General features: G+C 45.7%; 1 protein-coding gene across 1 annotated transcript; it reads left to right on the top strand.

The window, feature by feature from the left end:
- The first annotated feature begins 894 nt into the window (after positions 1 to 894).
- Positions 895 to 17005, top strand: LOC130561716 (fucolectin-like). The gene is made up of 9 exons (XM_057346217.1): positions 895 to 905; positions 6913 to 6963; positions 7225 to 7251; positions 7361 to 7402; positions 7474 to 7515; positions 13651 to 13915; positions 14032 to 14168; positions 16190 to 16278; positions 16395 to 17005. Exons 2-9 carry the CDS (start codon positions 6930 to 6932, stop codon positions 16482 to 16484), a joined length of 726 nt encoding a protein of 241 aa, XP_057202200.1. The 5' UTR covers positions 895 to 905; positions 6913 to 6929; the 3' UTR covers positions 16485 to 17005.
- The last annotated feature ends 3425 nt before the right edge of the window (positions 17006 to 20430 follow it).

The following is a 20430-nucleotide window of genomic DNA, read 5'->3' as shown; positions in this document are numbered from 1 at the left end:
GTATGTTTTGTTTTTTATTTATTTCTCTATTGGTTTCCAGTAAACCTTTCAGTAGTGCTTTTAATGTACTGAAAATACGTAGTGTGATTCATCAAAATGTGTTGTTGAAATGTCAATGTTCATCATATACCATCAACGAAACACTGGATGACCATCGACTACATACATTCAGGAAGAGTAACACAACAAACTCAGCACTGGTGATGGCATTCATTTTGTAAATCACATGATTTTTACAGTTGTTTTGTATTAAACATTTGTCAGTCCAACGTGTTTCCATGTTTGCATCTCTACCTTTATTTTCCTATTTTACATGAATTACTATTCAGTTTATGTTTATTGTCTTGTTGTTTTACAACATGTATTTTGTAGAGCTGCTTTGCAACAATGCGAGATCATTAAAGTCTTATGACTTAAAAACATTTTTTTATTATTTTGGAAAAACGTTGTATTGGCAGATGTTTCATATTATATGTGATGTTGGTTACAGGACAGTTAACTCATCGTGTGCCTTTTAGTGCTTAATACTGTTCTGTACACGCACACACTTTTCAGGAATTTTCAAGAGTGACAACTGCATTCTACTACCGAATTAACTCCTGAAAATACAGGTAGTGACAACCGCATTTACAGAAATTCCACGCAGTGTGTATGGAACCGAGCTGGACAACTAGTTGTTAATGACATATTCAAAGGTACATTAGAGATGCGTGTGCCTTTTCTGTATGCGAAGTGCAAGAAAATGGGCTGGGCAAGTTAACGTGTTAACGCATTAATTAATTAACACCGACAATTATTTTATTGTGCACTAATGCAGTTTTTTTTGTGAATCCGCCCCCAGAACTGAATGGAGAAAGGTACCGAACTGTAAGAGATGTCACCCCTCGACAAAAGACCAGTGACAGGTTCTAAACTGGACAAAGTTTATTTTGAGCACCCACAGGAAAACATCAACCCACAAGACAGATCAATAGTTTTATTCTTTTACAATTGTTTTACCTAGACCACAGGAGGAAGTCACATGTCAAGCACATAACATTGAGCATAGAATGGAATAACGCTGTAATATCAAAAAGAGTCCTCAATGATGTGCGATCAACACATCAACCTCTCATGAGTCCACGTGCAACAGCATACATACATACATACATATATATATATATATATATATATATATACACACTGTATATTCCACAGGCAGACAGAGATCATAATAGTAGCACACTTCAAACGTGCTCCTCCACAATACACACGCATTATTGACAAACAAACGGAAACAAAGGTCGGGGGCCCCTCACAACAATACCCTTTAATCAAGGGGCCTCCCCGACAAAAGAAAACAAAAACCAATCATTAAAACAGGTACCTGTATGAACCCCGTATCCGGACTGCTGGCTTCCTTCCCCGCTACCGAGCGTGGGGTACTACAGCATTCGAGGACACAATCCTCGGCGGCCGTCCAATTCAACAGCACCCCGAAGCCGCAAATTAACCTCCCAATAAGCTCACAGACACGCACAAAACTTTAGCCCACATTCCGGCACGACAGCATTGGAAAGGAACTCAGCAGACCCCCTCCCACACAAAACATCTTACATTTATCACTTCATTCATCCACCCGCTAACACAAAACAGGTGTGCGCGTCAAGAGGTATACATTCTCCACATGGGACGTCATTGGCCCTCCCATTTATTTGGGTTACGCGGCTTACAGAACTCTCACATGGACATTTCGTTTTTAAATCTCTTCCAGACAGCGGAGTTGATCAAACAAACCACTCCATTTCGTCTCCCCTCCTTCAGCCATGCGCTTATCTATCAGTGCCCTCGCCCCACAAAGACGTCATATGCGCGGGTGTAAGAGGCTTGTATAATGCTATTGATGATAAATCAATGGCCGCATCCTGGGAGGATGGCTGCTAGTGTGTTCAATGCAGTGCTTTGTTTTTCTTGTTCGATTAGGAAATATAACTATGGTAGGTCGGTCTTGCTGTGTTAAAAACTGCAATATCATTATGCAGAGTCGTTCAGGAAAAGCCCATGGTTCTTTCACTTTCCATTTCTCCATATATCAGACAAAACAAGTAACGGTACATATCAAAACAATAATAATGGCAGTATGATCCTCCCAAGATGGCGGCGCCACTGCAACATGCAACATAGGGCGTGACGTCAGCTTCGCATTCTTTATAGCCTGTAGAATACAAACATTTCCCTAAGGTACAAAACAGCAACGATAACGAATTATCTTGAGTGTATTGCATGCAGTGTGAGGCTAATGCAGAAAACGTGTGTTAAACATGCGCGCCTAGAGAGTCAGAGCGCAAACTACTAAACTGAGATAGTGTAGGATAGCTTTGGTTTTATATTTAATTTGATTACATAGTAGCATTAACAATTTAAACTGTAAAGGAAATACTGTTGTAAAAAAGCACATTATTTGTTTAAAGTTTTTGCAAAACATTTTTTTTTTGCACTTTTGTTCATATAGCAGTACTTAAAAGTGCACAATACAAATAAAAGTGCACAATACATTACTTTTGAATTCATTATTGAATTTTATGCTTAACAATGTGATTAATCGCAGAAAAGTCATGTGATTAATCGTGATTAAAATTGTTTACTGTTTCAAGTGTCTTGAACGGGGCTAGTTGCAAAAACCGCTAGCGCTGCAGTGGTGCTGCCAGATATTTTAGTTGAAAAATCAGCAAACAAAGACCAAAAAATGCTACACCCAGCTAGTGGTGGGCCGATACCACTTTTTCCTTTACCGATCCGATTCCAATACCTGAATTGTAAGCATATGCTGATTCCGATCCGATACTAGTCCTGCTTTTTCCTGATCAGTGTAGAATTTTTGTACATTTTTTTTGTAAAAAAAAATGTATTGCATTACATTATAAAGTATATATCATAATCTTTAAAGTAAAAACACTCGATTGCAAAATGTACATGAGTAAAAGTGAAAATACTTTGCCACTGCTCTAATGTAAAGTGGAACAAAATGGCCCATGCCCATCCTGGGTGCAGAATGATGTGCTGAATGGATCCGCTTCTCTACATGTACATTACATTACATTTATGCATTTGGCAGACGCTTTTATCCAAAGCGATTTACATTGCATTGTACTATACATTTTTTTGTATCTGAGTATGTGCAATCCCTGGGATCGAACCCATGACCTTGGTGTTGCTAGCATTATGAGATGCTCTAACCACTGAGCTACAGGAAAGCTTCTACATGTATCTGCGCATTCTGGGAGCTGGATGACGCGCTTCATTCATTCTCTTATTTACACGTACTGTGCGCATCCCGGGCGCAGAATGATGTGCTTAATACATCCGCTTAATGCACCATTTTTGCCGCTATATCTTTGTCTAGCGCCATTTAACCCTTTCCGCTCCGCGCGCGCTGCTTCTCTCCCGCCAAAGACGCACCGTATGAAGAGCAGCAGACACGTGCTTATTTTAACAACAGTAGTGCAGACACGCAGAGCAGGTAAATGGACACACAACAGTAAACAAAATGCAGCAATATTAAAGTATTTGTATCTGTCAGTCTGTTTACCGTTTGCTGTATGTCTCCAACGTCGGGCGAGTCGTGTTAGCTGCCGTGAGCGAATGCCACCCTGACGATTGATATACGCCACGGCAGCTGTGCTGTCCGACCGGACCAGCACGTGCTTGCCCTGCATGAGAGGCTGCAGCCTCTTCAGTGCAAGTAGCACAGCCAACAACTCCAGGCAGTTCATATGCCAACGCAGGCGGGGGCCCGTCCACCGCCCCTACACTGCGTGCCCGTTGCACACGGCACCCCAACCCTGCAGAGAGTCGTCCGTCGTCACCACGACGTGCCTCGACACCTGCCCTAGGGGGACCCCTGTCCACAAGAAGGTCATTGAAGACCAGGGGGTCAGGGTGCATCGGCAGAAAGGCGTGATGACCATACGCCTGCTGCCGGTGTGCCACGCTCTCCAGGGAACCCGACTTTGTAGCCAGTGTTGGAGCGGTCGCATGTGCATAAACCCGAGGGGGACCACCCCCGCTGAGGACGCCATGTACCCCAGGAGACTCTGAAATTGTTTCAGGGGGACCGCTGACTGCCTGAAATGTTTCATGGAGACAGAGTCGAGTTCCATACCGAGAAAGAAGGATGCTCTGCATGGGGGAGAGCTTGCTCTTTTCCCAGTTGACCTGTAGCCCCAACCGATCTAGGTGCCGGAGCACCAGGTCCCTGTGTGTACATAACAGATCTTGCGAGTGTGCCAAGATGAGCCAGTCGTCGAGATAGTTTAGTACCCGCACACCTCTCTCCTTGAGGGGAAGGAGGGCGGCTTCCACGATCTTCGTGAAGACCCATGGACACAGGGACAGACCGAAGGGGAGGACCCTGTACTCATATGCCCGCCCCTCGAAAGCCGAGGAAAGATCAAGACATTAAAGTACGCGTCCATCAGGTCGATTGCCATGAACCAATCCTCACATCTGACAGACGTCAGGATGCGCCTCTGCGTGATCATCCTGAACGGCAGCTTGTGTAGGTGCTTGTTCAGGGCACGCAGATCTAGGGTGGGGCGCAGGCCCCAGCCTTTCTTTGGGACAATGAAATACAGGCTGTAAAACCCGTTGAACATCCCGGCTGGAGGGACGGGCTCGATCGCTTCCTTCGCCAGAAGGGTGGCGACCTCGGCCCGAAGCATGGGTGCAGCCCTGCCTCTGACTGAGGTAGAGGGGATGCCCCGAAACTTGGGCGGGCGTCTGGCGAACTGGATCGCGTAGCCGAGACGGATCGTCTTCCCTAGCCACCATGACGGTCTGGGAAGCCAAAGCCAGGTTCCCAGAAACCGAGACAGGGGGACTAGGGATTCGATCTGCTTCATGATCCCCGCGCGGGGTGGTTCGATGGCTAGCAGTACGGATCCCTCGCCGTGGGGAGGCCCCCGGGGAGGAGATCGGCTCTGCTGTTTTTCCTGCCTGGCGATTACACAGCTCAACGCACTGTCTGACTGAGAGTGCTGAGGGCTGGTGATTATGCTCAACATTGCGCCTCGCCGTGACACAACGTCGAGTTGCCGTCCACCGTCGTGCCGAGGCCAGCAGATGGTGAGACGGGGCAGGAACCATCCCTATCCGACCCATGATGGTAAACTCGATCTCCCTGGGGTCTTCAGGTCAGGGTCGCTTCTGCTTTCGTCGCGGCTGCTGATGGGGTGATGGTCTCCTCTTCGATATCACTTCCGGGGGGGCCGCCTGAGTGGGGGACACCGGAGCCGGAGGGCGTCGAAGAGGACCAGAGCTGCCGAGGGCGGCCGAGTCGCGGCAGGGGAGGATGTGCTTGATAGCCTCTGTCTGCTTCCTTACTGTCGAGAACTGCTGCTACACAGCGGTTTCCTAATAGCTCATCCTTCTTAAAGCTTGATAATATTATTGAGCACAAGATCGGATTTTGGATCGTCCCACCATTTCCGATACCCGATCCAGCAAAAAATGTCCATATCGACGCGATACCGATCCGGAGTACACCCAGCTTTATTAACTCCATAAAGTATCTATGGCTTCATGAGCGATGACCAAACACCAAACGTTTGAGAACATAGCAACACTGCGTGGGCGCTCTGAAGCAGCACTCCGACGACAAACAAAACACAGCATCTCTCTTAACATAACCAATCTTTACCGGAAAACAACATACCAAACAGGTTAAACTCTTGGGATTCATGTTTCTTTACTGCTGCGGTCAACGCAATGCTAAAATGCGAGAGTAACTGCCGATCGTTAGGTGAATTCACTCCTGCATTTAAATGCGGTTGTCACTCCCAAACTTTGCAGTGTGCACATGGCCTATGAATAATATATAAACTGAACATGATATGATATTACTAAATGTATTACATTATTCTGATCTCTGAAAGAGAATATATATAAAATTATTATTACTAGTAGTAGTATATTCATTTCCTGAATTTCTTAAAGGTCCGGATGAACGCGCAGTTTCTGCCAATCTCATATTAATCTTGAATACCTATAGAGTAGTATTGCATACTTCGTATCTTCAAAGAGTATTTAGTTTGATCACATTTATAAAAGAGAGATACAGCTGTACAATTATTTCCGAAAACAGACAAACTGGGGGTGTGCGGGGGGGAGGAACTAAAGCATGAGCACACAATACATCATCGCATTATCCCTGCATAACTGTTGATTCACTATAAGTTTGTGTTGTTTACATTATGCACGTATGCGCCGATTGTCAACAAAACACAGACATATGACTCAGTTTCACTCACCGCGTGTGGTTCATGATCGACATCTTTTAGCGCTGGAATAACGCCATCTATCAGTTTCAAACCATCTCCAAATCCAGCGTTATATCCAGCGTTCATATAACATTCATCACACAAATGCAGTGAACAAACAAACACAGCTGACCTTCTCTCACTATTGCAAGAGTAATGAGTTGCAGCTGCAGGCCCACAGCGCCAATCTTGATGGTTAGCGGGTCTTCCTATCGCTCGTCGGTTGATTTCTTTCGCCTTGCTGTGGGCGTGCTTTTCCGGGAGAATTGCCCAATAAGGGACTAAGAAAAGTTGTTACGTAACGGTTTTTCATGTTCGAAAAAAAGTTTCCGAAACCTATACGAACCTTGGGGGAGTGTATCGAGAACAGAAATATTACATCATACGTCCAACTCGTTTTTTGACAAGTTGACCATGTTAAGCATGAGAGGACAACACGTTTAACATTGTAAAGAAGTCAGAATGCATGAAACAGCGTTAAATCACCCCTATAAATATGAATGATTTGTTTTATCTTTTTGTTTATTGCGAGGTTAGAAAAAATAACCAATGTAAGATAAATACTCTGAAAAGTGACAAGTGCTAAAGACGTGTGCGTGTGTTTTGTGTATTATAGAACGGCAGCTGGGTAAGATGTGGATGTCCGCTTTTCTCTTTGCACTTTTAGGTGAGTCACAAACAGATTTTGTCCATTTAAGAACAATATTTCTAGAAGGTATGCTGTATACCGTGAGATATTTACTCCAGTCAAATTATATATTAGTATATAATTCCACAAACAAAGTTCTTACCTACAAAAGGCTTGTGATGTTCATGTGTGAGGTGCAAGATCGTAGGAGAACACAACCCACTGTCACATTTTCAATTTTTCAGTTTTTATCTAAAGAAAGTGATATGTGGTGTGTGTTGATGTGTTTGTGTACTTTAGGAACGGGTGTTTATTCCCACCAAACAGGTAAAAAATTCCACTTCACATATAAAAGAATTCATTTCAGTTTTATTGTTCCATTAAACATCATCAAGTCTAGATGTGTCAGTGACACTTTGACTTTTGTCGACTTTAGTACCGGACACTGGTTCCACACAATTCCTGATCCCAACTGCAGGTAAGAACCATCATTCATTGTATTAGAAGCTATTATACGTTATAGTTTATAGTTTAAATTCTCTGCTTTAGGACAGAACACTGGTTCTACACAAATCTCGACCCAAACTAAAGGTAGGAACTATAGTTTCTTGTATGTTTTGTATTTTAGATCCAATGCCTTGTGTGTTTTAATGATTGTTCAGTTCAGTGTTTACTGTGTTTCTTGTGTGAACAGCGGCAACCTGTTTACCGATTAACACCGATTAAAAAATCGCTTTTACTTCCTGATTTTAGGCAAATTTCACAACAAAAGCCTGGTTTGCATGCAGAACACATTCTTTTACTTTAGGGAAAAAATAAATCTACAGGGATCAAATTTAAACCCACATGGCGGCTAAACCTGAGGGAACAAAACAGAAACACAGACACAAGCTTTAGCAGAAGTAACCAGTGCAACAGTCAGATTTCAAGTGTAGTATTTAATCATACTGCATTTGCTTTTGAAAACTAAATATTTTTATTAGATACCAGTGTACATGATCCGAAAAAAATATATAAAAATGACTATGATTTTCAAGTGTTTTGTGACGGGACACCTGTCTTCATAGATGTATAACATAGATGTAGTAGTCCACAGGAACACAACATTTTTGTGTTAAATTTTGTTAGGTTACGTGTTCACAACAAACACTAACAGAAGTCTCAAAGAACAAACAACAACAGAAGCAACAAACCAAAACCGCTTGTTTGAGAAAATCTCTTTAACCTCATTTCAACCATGAACTCATTTTACATTCATTATATGATCATATTCGTATCATAATGAACAATATAAAAAATGCAAAAAACTCAACATCTTTCGTTTCTTAGTCGCTCTGTCATTTTTCATAATAAAAGTCTCTGTTTTGGCCTTTTAAATACCCTTCTCCTTTAAATTTCGAAAGAGTAGATAGTCAATATCCAATGCAGGATAAATTTCACTTTTGTTTTTGTAATTCCTGATTGTTGTTGATGTGTTGTTGTGAGTTGTTTGCATCTACAACTGACATTAAAGAAATGTGCATTAAACTGTTCATTTGGTCCAGAGGTTTGTTGATTTTTTTCACGTCTTTATTATGTGGTCCGAAACATGTTTCCACGTTGGGATAAATTTGGACCGAATAAGCCGGACTTAACACAGTCCAGTTTTCTGCTGTAAATAAAGGCTGAGATGGCGACATATGGACGTTGTGGCGGGTAGAAAGCAATACAGACTCTGTACTTCAAATTTACAGGCCCCGGAGGGTGGTTTATTATACACAAGTGACGGTATAACCGGTGGCTGCCAGTCATCAGCCGCTAGACTCTGTAGCAAAGAAGACAGCAAAGTGTTAGCATGCAATTACACAAGGAGAACAAACTTACTCTCTCCTCTTTCTCTGCTGCTTATATAGCGTGAGCTTGGTGGGGTTCAGGTGCTGACGACTGGCAGGTGTGGCGGCTTGATTGTGTCGTTGCCATGGCGATGCTGATTGGTCCTTGGCCTGCTCGCCACATCCCCCCCCCCAAGCGTCGACCTGGTACGGCACCTCGCTCAGTCGGGAATTAAGGGGGATTGCGGGGAGGGTTTGCGTCCCTGACCGTGATGCCCAACCTGACCACATCCTGGACAGTCCATTGGTGTTTCCATGGGAGGCCCCCGCTCGATGTTGGACTGTAAAGTGGAAGTCCTGGAGCGCGAGGAACCACCTGGTCACCCGAGCGTTCATCTCTTTCGCCTTGGCCATCCAGGTTAAGGGCGCGTGGTCGGTGACAAGGGTGAAGCTCCTTCCCAGCAGGTAGTACCGCAGCTCCAGGACTGCCCACTTTATAGCGAGGGCCTCCTTCTCCACCGTGGTGTACTGGGTCTCCGCGGGGGTGAGCTTCCTGCTGATGTAGACCACTGGATGTTCCTCACCGTCCTTGGTCTGTGAGAGGACGGCTCCCAAACCAGTGTCGGAGGCATCCGTCTGTAGGGTAAAGGGGCAGCCGAAGTCTGGAGCATGGAGGACGGGTGAGGAGGACAGTGCCTGCTTCAGGGCCTGTAACGACGTTTCCGCCTCTGAGGTCCACTGGATTTTCTCTGGCTGCCCCTTTTTGGTCAGGTCGGTCAGGGGGCTGGCTAGAGAGGAGAAAGTAGGGATGAAACATTGATAGTAGCCGGCTAACCCGAGGAAGGCACGTACCCGGGTCTTTGTTGCGGGTCGAAGGGCCTTCTGGACGGCCTCCACTTTCTTGGGTTGGGGTTGGATAACTCTGCGTCCGATTCGAAAGCCCAACTATTGAGCCTCCGCCAGGCCCAGGCAGGACTTCCTCAGGTTCGCAGTCAGCCCCGCCTTCCGGAGTTCCAGCAAGACCTTCCGGAGCCTAACTTGGTGTTCCTCCCAGCTCCCCGAGTAGATGACCAGGTCGTCGATGTAACAGAATATCCATCATTCATTGGAACATGGCAGGCGCCCCATGCAGGCCAAACGGCAACACCTTGTACTGCCAGTGGCCCGACGGAGTGCTGAAGGCTGTCTTTTCCCTGGACTCTGGAGAAAGGGGCACCTGCCAGTAGCCCTTGGTGAGGTCCAACGTGGATATAAAGCGTGCCTTCCCTAGCCGATCCAGGAGTTCATCCACTCAGGGCATGGGGTAGCTGTCGAAGCTGGAGACTTCATTGAGGTGCCGGAAGTCATTGCAAAAGTGCAGGGATCCATCGGGCTTTGGGACCATCACGATGGGGCTGGACCATGGGCTACGCGATGGTTCGATCACCTTTAGCTCTTTCATTCCTGTCACTTCCACCTCAATAGCCAGTCGACGAGCTTCCGGGACCCGGTAGGGCCACTGCTGGACGATTACACCAGGGGGCATCCGGACCTCGTGCTGGATGATGTGAGTCTGCCCGGGCCGTTCCTGGAAGACATCGGAGAAGTGACAGACCAGAGCGGTTAGATCGGTCTTCTGATCCGGGAAGAGCTGCTCTCACATGTAGACCACTGGGGGCTCCATAGCGGTGAAGGTGGCCATCTGTGGGGCCGGGGCCACCCACCTCTTCAGTAGGTTTATGTGGTAGAGTTGCTCTTCCTTCCGTCGTCCCGGCTGACGGACCCGGTATGTGACCGGCCCCACCTTCTCCAGGACGGTGCAGGGCCCCCTCCAGGAGGCCAGGAATTTTGATGTTGCCGTGGGAGTCAGGATGAGCACTCGGTCGCCAGGCTGGAATTCTCGAGGCTGGGCGGGGCCGGTCATATAGCCGTTTCTGGGCGCGCTGGGCCTCGACGAGATGCTCCCTCACGAGGGGCATCACCCGGTCGATTCGCTCCCTCATTTTCTGGACATGTTCGATCACACTTCAGTGTGGGGCCGGCTGCTGTTCCCAGGCATCTCTTGGGATGACTAACAGCCCTCATGGTTGTCGACCGAGCAAGAGTTCGAATGAGGTGAAGCCTGTGGACGCCTGGGGCACCTTTCTCACTCCGAAGAGCACGTACGGGAGCATCAGGTCCCAGTCGCGCACATCCTCTGCCATGACTCATCGTAACATCCTCTTCAGGGTTTGATTAAACCTTTCGACAAGCCCGTCCATCTGGGGGTGATATACCGAGGTGTTTCACTTTGAGGAGGTGACAGAGGTCGGCCATCAGCTGGGACATGAACGGAGTACCCTGGTACATCAGGATTTCAGAAGGGATCCCCACCCGACTGAACAATAGGAACATATCCTTGGCGATCGCTTTGGTCATAGCTTTCCGGAGGGGGAGGGCTTCCGGATACCGGGTGGCGTAGTCCATGATCACCAGGATATGCTCGTGGCCATGGGCAGACCTCGGCAGTGGCCCTACCAAGTCCAGACCAATACGCGAGAAGGGCACCTCTATGATGGGTAAGGGGATCAAGGGGCTGGGGTGAGGCCGCTGGGGAGACGTCCGCTGGCACGTTGGGCAGCTCTGACAGAACCGCTTGACTTCTGCCTCTAGTCCGGGCCAGTGAAATCGGTCGCGGATCTGTTGGGCGGTGTTGGTGGTGCCAAGGTGTCCAGCCATTGGATGGATGTGAGCCAGTTCCATGATGGCCCCGTCTTGCTCTTCGGTACTACCAGCAGAGTCTTCTCCTCCCCCCGCCTCTGGGCAACACAGTACAACAGACCCCTTTTTACCACGAAGTATGGAAGCGGGTGTGGAGCCGGGTTCCGTACCTCATTATCCACAACCCGTTCCTGGCTCCAGCAGTGTCGTAGTCGGTCGTCTTCCCTCTGTTCTCTCCCAAAGGAGCCACCTTCCGTTACCCTTTTGAAAATATCGAAAAATGGGTTAGAGGAAAGGGAACGACACTCACCCTCCAGCTCTCTTCCGGTGGCCAAAAGTACGGGCTGCGGTCTTGGCGTGCGGCGGCATCAGGGGTAACGGGGTTTCCGGGGGCTGGGCTGCACCGTCGTGGTCAGGAGCTGGTTGAATCCCGGCCAGTCACGGCCCAACAGAACAGGCACCAGCAGGTTGGTCACGAGTCCCACTTCCAGCGGCCAGGACCCAGGTTCGGCCGCGACCTCGACTCAGCGACTCAGGACCTCTCGGATATCATTATGGACACAGGTTATAGGTAGCCGGGACTTCCCCTTTTTCTGTGGGGACAGCACGTCAGCTCGGACCAGGGTTACAGAGCTTCCGGAATCGAGGGTGGCCATCACCGCTTTACCATCGAGCTGCACGAGTCGTTCCAGGGCGCCTGAGGGCAGTTTCCGGTGGACGATGCAGCCCGCCAACCATGCACGCGGAGCCGGAGATGCAGCCTCCGTGGGCATGGGCTCGTCCTGGGGGGAGGCCACCGGGGGTCTGTTGTCTGGTCGAGAGGTACCCTCCTGCGGTCACCATTCCGGGTTCACCCTACGGGGCGGGGCCACCACTCTCTCCGACACGGGCGAAAGCTGCATCTGCCAGCTCTATGGATTCTATGAGCTCCCGGAGGGACGTCGGGTTCTGCATGCTCACTGGGCGTCTGAACCGGCGAGGCAGAGCACGTAACAGGTGGTCGATGAGGCTCCTCGGCCAGCAGCCAGAGGTATGCGATCCGCGTCAGTTGGGCCGCTTGGGCTCGGACGGGAAGATGCTCATTATATGACCACTGATGAAATTGTTGCGCTGCTGCCACCGGCGACAATCCCACCTGGGCAAGGATCTAGGCTTTCAGGCTCTCGTAGTCGCCATTGTGCGGCGGCTGGAGGGCGAAGTAGGCGCGTTGTGCCTCGTCGATCAGGAAGGGAGCCAGGAGCCGCGCCCACTCGTTCTTGTCCCAGGCTTCTCGAGTGGCTATGACCTCAAATGTATGGAGGTAGGCGTCGATATAATCGAGCTCGGTCAGCTTGGTCAGATGGTGATGAGCTGTGGCGCGGGCTTCCGGGAGGGGCACTCGGGCGGCGGCCGTTTGCATTGTCTCTAATGCGTGCTCCAGCATCTCTTGCCGGCGAATGAGCTGTTCAGAGAACTGTTGCTGTCTGGAGGAAATGTCCGTGAGGCGGCAGATGATCTCTTCCATCTTCGCCGATCGTTGGGGCCACGAGCGAGAGAGAGAGAGAGAGAGAGAGAGAGAGAGAGCGGGTTCCTGAGGACGAAACGGCAGACACGGTTAGTAATTGTGCTGTGCTGCGCCCGCATTCTCCACCTACTGTGGTGGGCAGAAAGCAAAACAGACACAGTACTTCAACTTTACAGGCCCCGGAGGGTGGTTTATTAAACACAAGTGACGGTATAACCGGTGGTGCTAGTTGTGAGGGAATTAGCTCGTCCAGTTCCCGTCAGTAGTCGTGCTCTGCGGGGTTCCAGGGAGTGTAAGACATTAGTGCTGTATGAGTAGATTGGGGTGTCTGCCAGTCGTCAGCCGCTAGATTCTGTAGCAAAGAAGACAGCAAAGTGTTAGTCATGCAATGACACAAGGAGAACAAGCTCACTCTCTCCTCTTTCTCTGCTGCTTATATAGCGTGAGCTTGATGGGGTTCAGGTGCTGACGACTGGCAGGTGTGGCGGCTTGATTGTGCCATTGCCATGGCGACGCTGATTTGTCCTTGGCCTGCTCGCCACAACGTCTAGTGCTCGATGGGTTAGTGTTAGAAAATCTGACTTTGTGTTAAGCAGCGTTGTTTAAAGGAAATTCTCTCTTGCCACTGGTTCCTTGTGGTGTGCTACCGTTTTTTGTGTAACCCTAAAAATAGCCAAAGAGCCTGCATGAGCTCACAAAGCTTCTTTCCATCTTTTCTTAAACCATTTCAAGAGAATCTCGCGTTAAGAGGACGGTCTGTTCAGTCATCAACGGATTTTGATTGGGTAGCTGCACATGCCATTGACAGTATAACCCTTGACTCTTGCACCCATACGGACAAATCTAACAACCCCTGGTGGAGGCTGGACCTTCTGAAGTCTTACCCCATCTCTAGAGTTATCGTCACTAACAGAGCAGGCTGGTGTGCCGATCGACTCGACGGAGCGGAAATTCATATCGGAAACTCTCTGGAGAACAACGGCAACAATAATCCCAGGTTGAGTTCGTCTTGTGGAATCACTCACTTTGGATAAAGCATTTGTTAAATGCCTAAATGTAAGCGTTTACTTGATGAAGTTTGCAGGGGATCATCAGAATGTTTTTCTCTTTTAGATGTGCTGTGTTAAACGCTGTTTCACTCGGGGAGTCCGTGTCTGTGTCCTGTGATATGGAGGGGCGATATGTGAATGTCTTTTTACCTGGAACTTCTAAAATTCTCACTCTGTGTGAGGTGGAGGTGTATGAGGCAGGTACTGTCAAGCATCAAGAGCATCAATAACATTTCCTGGGGGGGCTGTATTTAGAAAATAAGATTAGTTGATAGTTCTGTAACTGTAGTTCACACATAAGAACACATTTAAAAGGATCCCTGGGTATAGAGCGATGTATTGCTTAATATATGAACAATGGCATTGACTTTATAATTGTGAAATAAAAAACAGTGTAACTGTCAAAGTATTCATAAACTTTGAAAAATATTTGACCCAATATCTGCCATTTTTTTGCGTCAGAATCCGTGATGTCAAATGGTTGCGACCTAAACCTGTTCTCTTTCGCAACAGCGAAGCACACACGTTTTCCATATATAACAGTAAAATATGACACGTAAAACATAAGATCAGATATACAAACACACAGGGACAGTAGGTGGCGGTATGTCCTCTTGACACAAGCCAGACTGCCTGCCATAAAAGAAAAACGCGTTCAGTATTAGACGTCTGTTCAAGGTGAGCGTGCGTTAAATCATAGCTTTAAACTACTTTAAAGTAGTTTAGTTTGGCTGCCTAGCTGTGCGTGCAACCAGTTTATGTCATCGAAAAAGAACATGGCGACCTCCTTAGGTTAAAATGAGTATTACATTTAGGGTTTTTTAAGAACTGAAAATATTTGATGTGTTTGTAAAGACAAATGCTAGTAGAGTAAGGCTATTACAACGCATTAAGCCATACATCTCTCTATACACCGGGTTCCCTTTAACAAAACAGCTCAGATATGACAAAATACATTGAATTGTTTTTTTTTTTTTGCTTAACCAATTCATTTTTCACATAGCGAACACATTACATCTCTATCTCTGTGCGTTCAGTTTCTGTTATGATTATGTTTTCAAAAAAACACTCATTATCCACTTCTAAATATGACTCTGTGGTGATGTTCACGTGCTTTCATATGGCTGTGGAAAAATAAGAGAAAATAAAGAGACCGTTTCAAATGTAAATTTAATCAACATTTCTAGATGTATCGTTGCCATTTCAGTCCAGTGTCTGTTGAATTTCAAACCTCAGGAGTGACATAAAGTCGTCCAACAGCGATGTGAAAGACTGTCAGAATGACAAGACACATGAAAACTGTGATCAAATCCAAGTAATCACATAACAAAGATTTTAAAAACGTTTTACATGTAGAAATAGGACTGTTGTTTTGCTTATAAGTGAATATGAACTACTTATTTTGAGTATTTGAGGTCTGAAAAAGTACAGAGCATCTTTTCTGTTATTTTCACCTGTTTATCCAGTTTTCAAGTTCTGCAAACAAATGCAAAAACAGTGTTGCAACACTGTGCAAATAGAAACAATATTTTGATTTAAAATTTGAAAGAAATATTGTTAGTAGTTCACAGAATGAAACAAAAGCGATCATTTTACCTCAACACATACCTACAAATAGTCAATTCAGAAAAAAACGAAAATGATTTTGAATGGTCTCATAAATCTTTCTCCGTGGCTGTATATAATAGTACATAAAAGAACGCAATTCACAAATAAATCCGCAGCTATCCACATTCCTCTGCATAACGTATAACAGTTTGTATATAGCACATCTGTACATCCAATATACTGTCTATTGTCCTTTTGTCTAATATTGTCCTTTCTGTCAGATGTGTATTGTCTCTCACATATTTATTTTGTACGTTTTGTTACCTGTGCCTTGTCACTGTTTTAACCTGTATGTGCGCTGGAAGCTTCTGTCACCCAGACAAATTCCTTGTGTGTCCAAGCACACTTGGCGATAAAGCTCTTTCTGATTGTGATTCTAAATCATGAGATTTGCAATACAAATATATATTAATGGCATTACTTCGTGGATTGCTAAATGTGCATTTGTGAACCGTTCCTGTGTCAAGACAAATCCAGAAACAGGTGGACTCACTGCACCCACTGTCTGCTCAGCTGACCAATGGCTCAATCACATTTGACTTTACAGTCAGATTCAGAGCGAGGACAAGACCATCTAAAGCACAACATAACTGTTTTTCTACTTGATTTTCCAGATTATATGAAGAAAGCGTTTGTGATGATGAAGTTTGTGTCCAGTGTGAATGTGACCGATCCAGCAGTGAGCAGTGAACTTCTGAACCAGGTCAGAAACACGAATCAGTGTTTCTGTTGAGTGTTCTTGTGGCATACAGACTGAAAGTCAAACACGTCAGTTCATCTCCCTGATACATAATTACGTGTCATAATTGTTTCTTTCAGGTGACGACTGTTCTGACATCTAAAGGACTTTCTAATTTCACTCTGACCTGGACGAAACCTCCTCAGGACGTGAAACAGGACGGAATGTGAAGCAAGATGAGCAAGGAAGTGTTTTAATGTCTTTTTTTTTTGCTTAATATGTACACATGATTGACAGTCTTTCTCGTTTTATTTACAGGTCCCCATGTTAAAGAACCTGAGGAAATGAAGTGAAAAATGAATCTATTTATTTACTTATTATTATCAAACCTGATGTCACGGGAACTTGTAACTGTTTTACGAGGTGGCTTATTCGAATAAATTCAGACAACGTGAACGTACAAAAACGTAAGATTATTAGAAAAAAGCAATACGGAAGCCCCTCCCTTAACCCCGCCCCTAAACCAAACGTGCGAATAAGATCGTACATATTCATACAAATTAGCCAGCTCGTAAAATAGTTAGGAATCTCTTGAGATTGTGTCGGTTATGTTTGTTTGTTAGCTTTTAATTATTGTAAAGCGATTAGGGGTGTACTTTGTTTTCCCTGTCGTTTTGTTCTGATTTGTAGTTGATCAATAGTTTTTATAGGGTTTGAGACTAAAGCCGTGATGTACTATTCAGTAGTTGCTGTACAGATACACACGATTAATAAATATATATACAAATAAAAAAATGCACACCTGTTACCCATTTTACAGTTTTTGAACAATATCTTGATGGAGGAATTATTTTATTCATATTCTATAATTAGGGGTACATTTTGACAATGTAAAGAAAATACTTTTTTCTACTTTTTTCATAAACAACCGCATCAATCCCACAACAGCCGTATTTGTTTTCCTGGTATTTGTTTTGTGTTCTGAACCGTCGAAGCAGAATGTTTGTACACGTCTGAAATTCAGGTTGTGATTTAAAAAAACAGGAGGATGCCCTAATGACTATATTTTTCCATCCGACTTGCAAATTAAATGAATGCAAAGTATCCAGACTTTTCAAATCAATCTTTTTGTGTGCATCTGGCTCATTCTGTAAAAAACTGGGTTATTTTAATCCAGTGTTGGGTCAAAACGGGACGAACCAGCCATTGGGTTATAAATTATGCTTGGTTGTTTTAACCCATTGTTGGGTCAAATATAAGGTTCTGGGTTCACTTAACCCAACTGCTGGGTTTGTCTCTTTTTGACCAAATGCTGGGTTGAAAATGTGTGTGTGATTTTTCAAGTTTGATATTTTCATTTGAGGGACAGTTCACCCAAAAAAGAAAATTCCGTCATCATTTACTCGCCTTCGAGTTCCAGATCTGTATAAATGTCTTTGTTCTGATGAACGCAGAGAAAGCTATTTGGAAGAATGCGTATAACCAGACAGATCCCCCCCATTGACTCCCATAGTAGGAAAAAATACTTGGTCATTATTTTTGTTCTGTTGAACACAAAAGAAGATATTTTGAAGAATGTAGGACAACAAACAGTTCTGGGGCACTTTTGACTACCATTGTATTTTTTCCTACTATGGGAGTCAATGTGTGTTGAGATCTGTCTGGTTATTAGCATTCTTCCAAATATCTTTCTGTGTTCATCAGAACAAAGACATTTATATAGATTTGGAACAACTCGAAGGCGAGTCAATGATGACAGAATGTTCTTTTTTGGGTGAACTGTCCCTTTAAGGATATTCACCTCTGCCATCATGTGTTTGGCTCATCTGTGTAGTTTCTTTTGGACATTGTTGCAGAAAATCAAATCTAGAAGAGAGTGTTTCGTGCACTTTTATGAGGGTACAAGGTGCCAGATTCTGGATGTAACTGTGAAAGAGAAAGTGACGACAGTGCAGTGTGTGATGGGGACTCTGCGGTGACCGGGAGCCAGTGGAGAATTTTGTAGTTTGTTTGTGTTTGGTGGCAGATGTCTGACATGTCCCATCACTAAAATGATGTTTATTTTGAATATTCTTGTAATTAACTTAAGCCACTGGTATGTTTTGCTTTACAAATGAGCATCTAAATGCTGCTTTGCATGAAATGCACATGGACTACTGGACATGAAAATTAACATCTGGTCATGCAACAAAGGATAAAGAACAGTTGATTAAGACACAAGAACAAACCTTCTTATGAAAAAATCAAGGTATGTTTTGTTTGTTTATTTCAATATTGGTTCCGGTCTAAACAAACATATGGAAAATAATCAAAATTGTATATTTGTCAGTGAGTAAACCCACCATATAGAATAAGGTATCAATACGTATCTGAGACTTTTCTGAGGTGGCAGCTGAACATCTTCAATTGATCTCTTATTTTATTTACTTGAATGAGTTTTTCAGGTTTGTTGATGTGTAGCACCCAAATAGTCTCCATGGCACATGTGTATAATGAGTGAATAATATAGCGAATAATGTTATATAAACAGTGGATATATATTCTGTTTGTGTCCTTTAGGAACGGTTGTTTATTCTACCTCAGGTAAGAACGTCTTGGTTACGGATGTAACCTCAGTTCCCTGATGGAGGGAACGAGACGTTCTGTCGAGCCAACAGATGGGGTTCGTCCTTGAGAACCAATCGCTTCTGACTACTTAGAAAAGGCCAATGAAATTGGCGAATGAAATTTGCATGCCGGACTCCGCCCCCAGATGTCCGGGTATAAAAGGGAGAACATTCATTCACCTTAGTTCTGAGGAGCCTGAGACCTCTCACGACTGCAGCAGCGGGCAGGACGTGTTGTGGCAAGAAGGACACAACGTCTCGTTCCCTCCATCAGGGAACCGAGGTTACATCCGTAACCAAGACGTTCCCTTTCTGTCGGTCTCTCGACGTTGTGTCGAGCCGACAGATGGGGTTCCTATGGAAAACGCCACAACACTGTGCCCTGTCACAATCTCTAGCGAAGCGATGGTGACTGGCCTGGGCGTGTCAGCCGTGAGCGCTACCGCGAAATTGTAACCTACCAGTGGGTAGGTAGGGGGTCCCAGAGCTTTACTTGAAAGGTGGAAAGGCCCCTGCCTTCGGCCTCACAGGCGGCGGCCTTGTTTCTCTAACAGCGAGAAGCCGCCTGGTACCGTAAGGCCACTGGGTAAGCGCTACTTCCTCAAGCGGGGGATGCGTTACAGAGACCACTTCCTACCGTAGGGAGGAGTTTAGTGGAGATACCAACATGGTCTCACCGATGGGGGAGAACTCACGGGAAGAATGTGCGGACTGAAGGAGTTAACCGCAAGGTGGAGGTCCACCTAGGGAAGGTCATGTGTTACCAAGGTGGGAACCAATCATGAAGATACATCAGACGGAACCTGGTAGCACTGGGTCCGGTTAGAGCTATGTTGTGAATAACTCAGGTGGTACCCGGCCCAAGGGGCCATTTTATTACGTGGTCACTTGGCAGCCCATATTGCGTCCTTCCGTTTCAACCACAACCAGTGGCTGCTTCTCTCAGCGACAGTGGCAAGATCTTTGACTACAGTCCGTTAGGCCTGTCCTCTGATCCCCACTTTCTTAAACAGCCTTGTAGTGGAATTGGAAACAAAGCCCCTGCAGCCCACTTCCACCAGGAACACTTTCGCTGTCCATCCCCGATCTTCAGCCTCCGCTGCCAAGTTGGCATACCGGAGATTCTTTCTTTCAAATGCTTCATTAATGGCCTCTTCCCAAGGTACAGTCAACTCAACTATGAGGACTGTCCTACTGGAGCTGGACCATAAAACCATGTCCAGCCGCAGGTTGGTCGCTGCGATTTTCCTATCCGGTAGGGGAAAGTAAGTCTGTGGTTTAAATCAACTCACATTTCCCAATCCCTGGCTATACTCAGCAGACCTGAATCTGGGGTTAAGGGCTTGGTCTGCGGTTTCTGCCCCTCCCGAATAAAGGGTTGCCTTTTTAGCGAGTTAGTCTTGGTGTTTTGGGGGATGGCATTTGCTGCCACTCTCTTGGTCTCTACTGCTGCAGCCAAGCACTTTAGTACTTGATTGTGGCGCCATGTGTATCTCCCCTGTGTCAAGCTTTTCTTACAACCCACAAGAATATGTTTAAGGTTTGCTGGAGCTGCACATAGGTGGCAGGC

Source organism: Triplophysa rosa, linkage group LG1 (genome assembly GCF_024868665.1).
Source record: "Triplophysa rosa linkage group LG1, Trosa_1v2, whole genome shotgun sequence".
Classification (NCBI taxonomy): Eukaryota; Metazoa; Chordata; class Actinopteri; order Cypriniformes; family Nemacheilidae; genus Triplophysa; species Triplophysa rosa.
The sequence above is the reverse complement of the archived record's forward strand: the minus strand, read 5'-3'. Positions and strand labels throughout refer to the sequence as shown.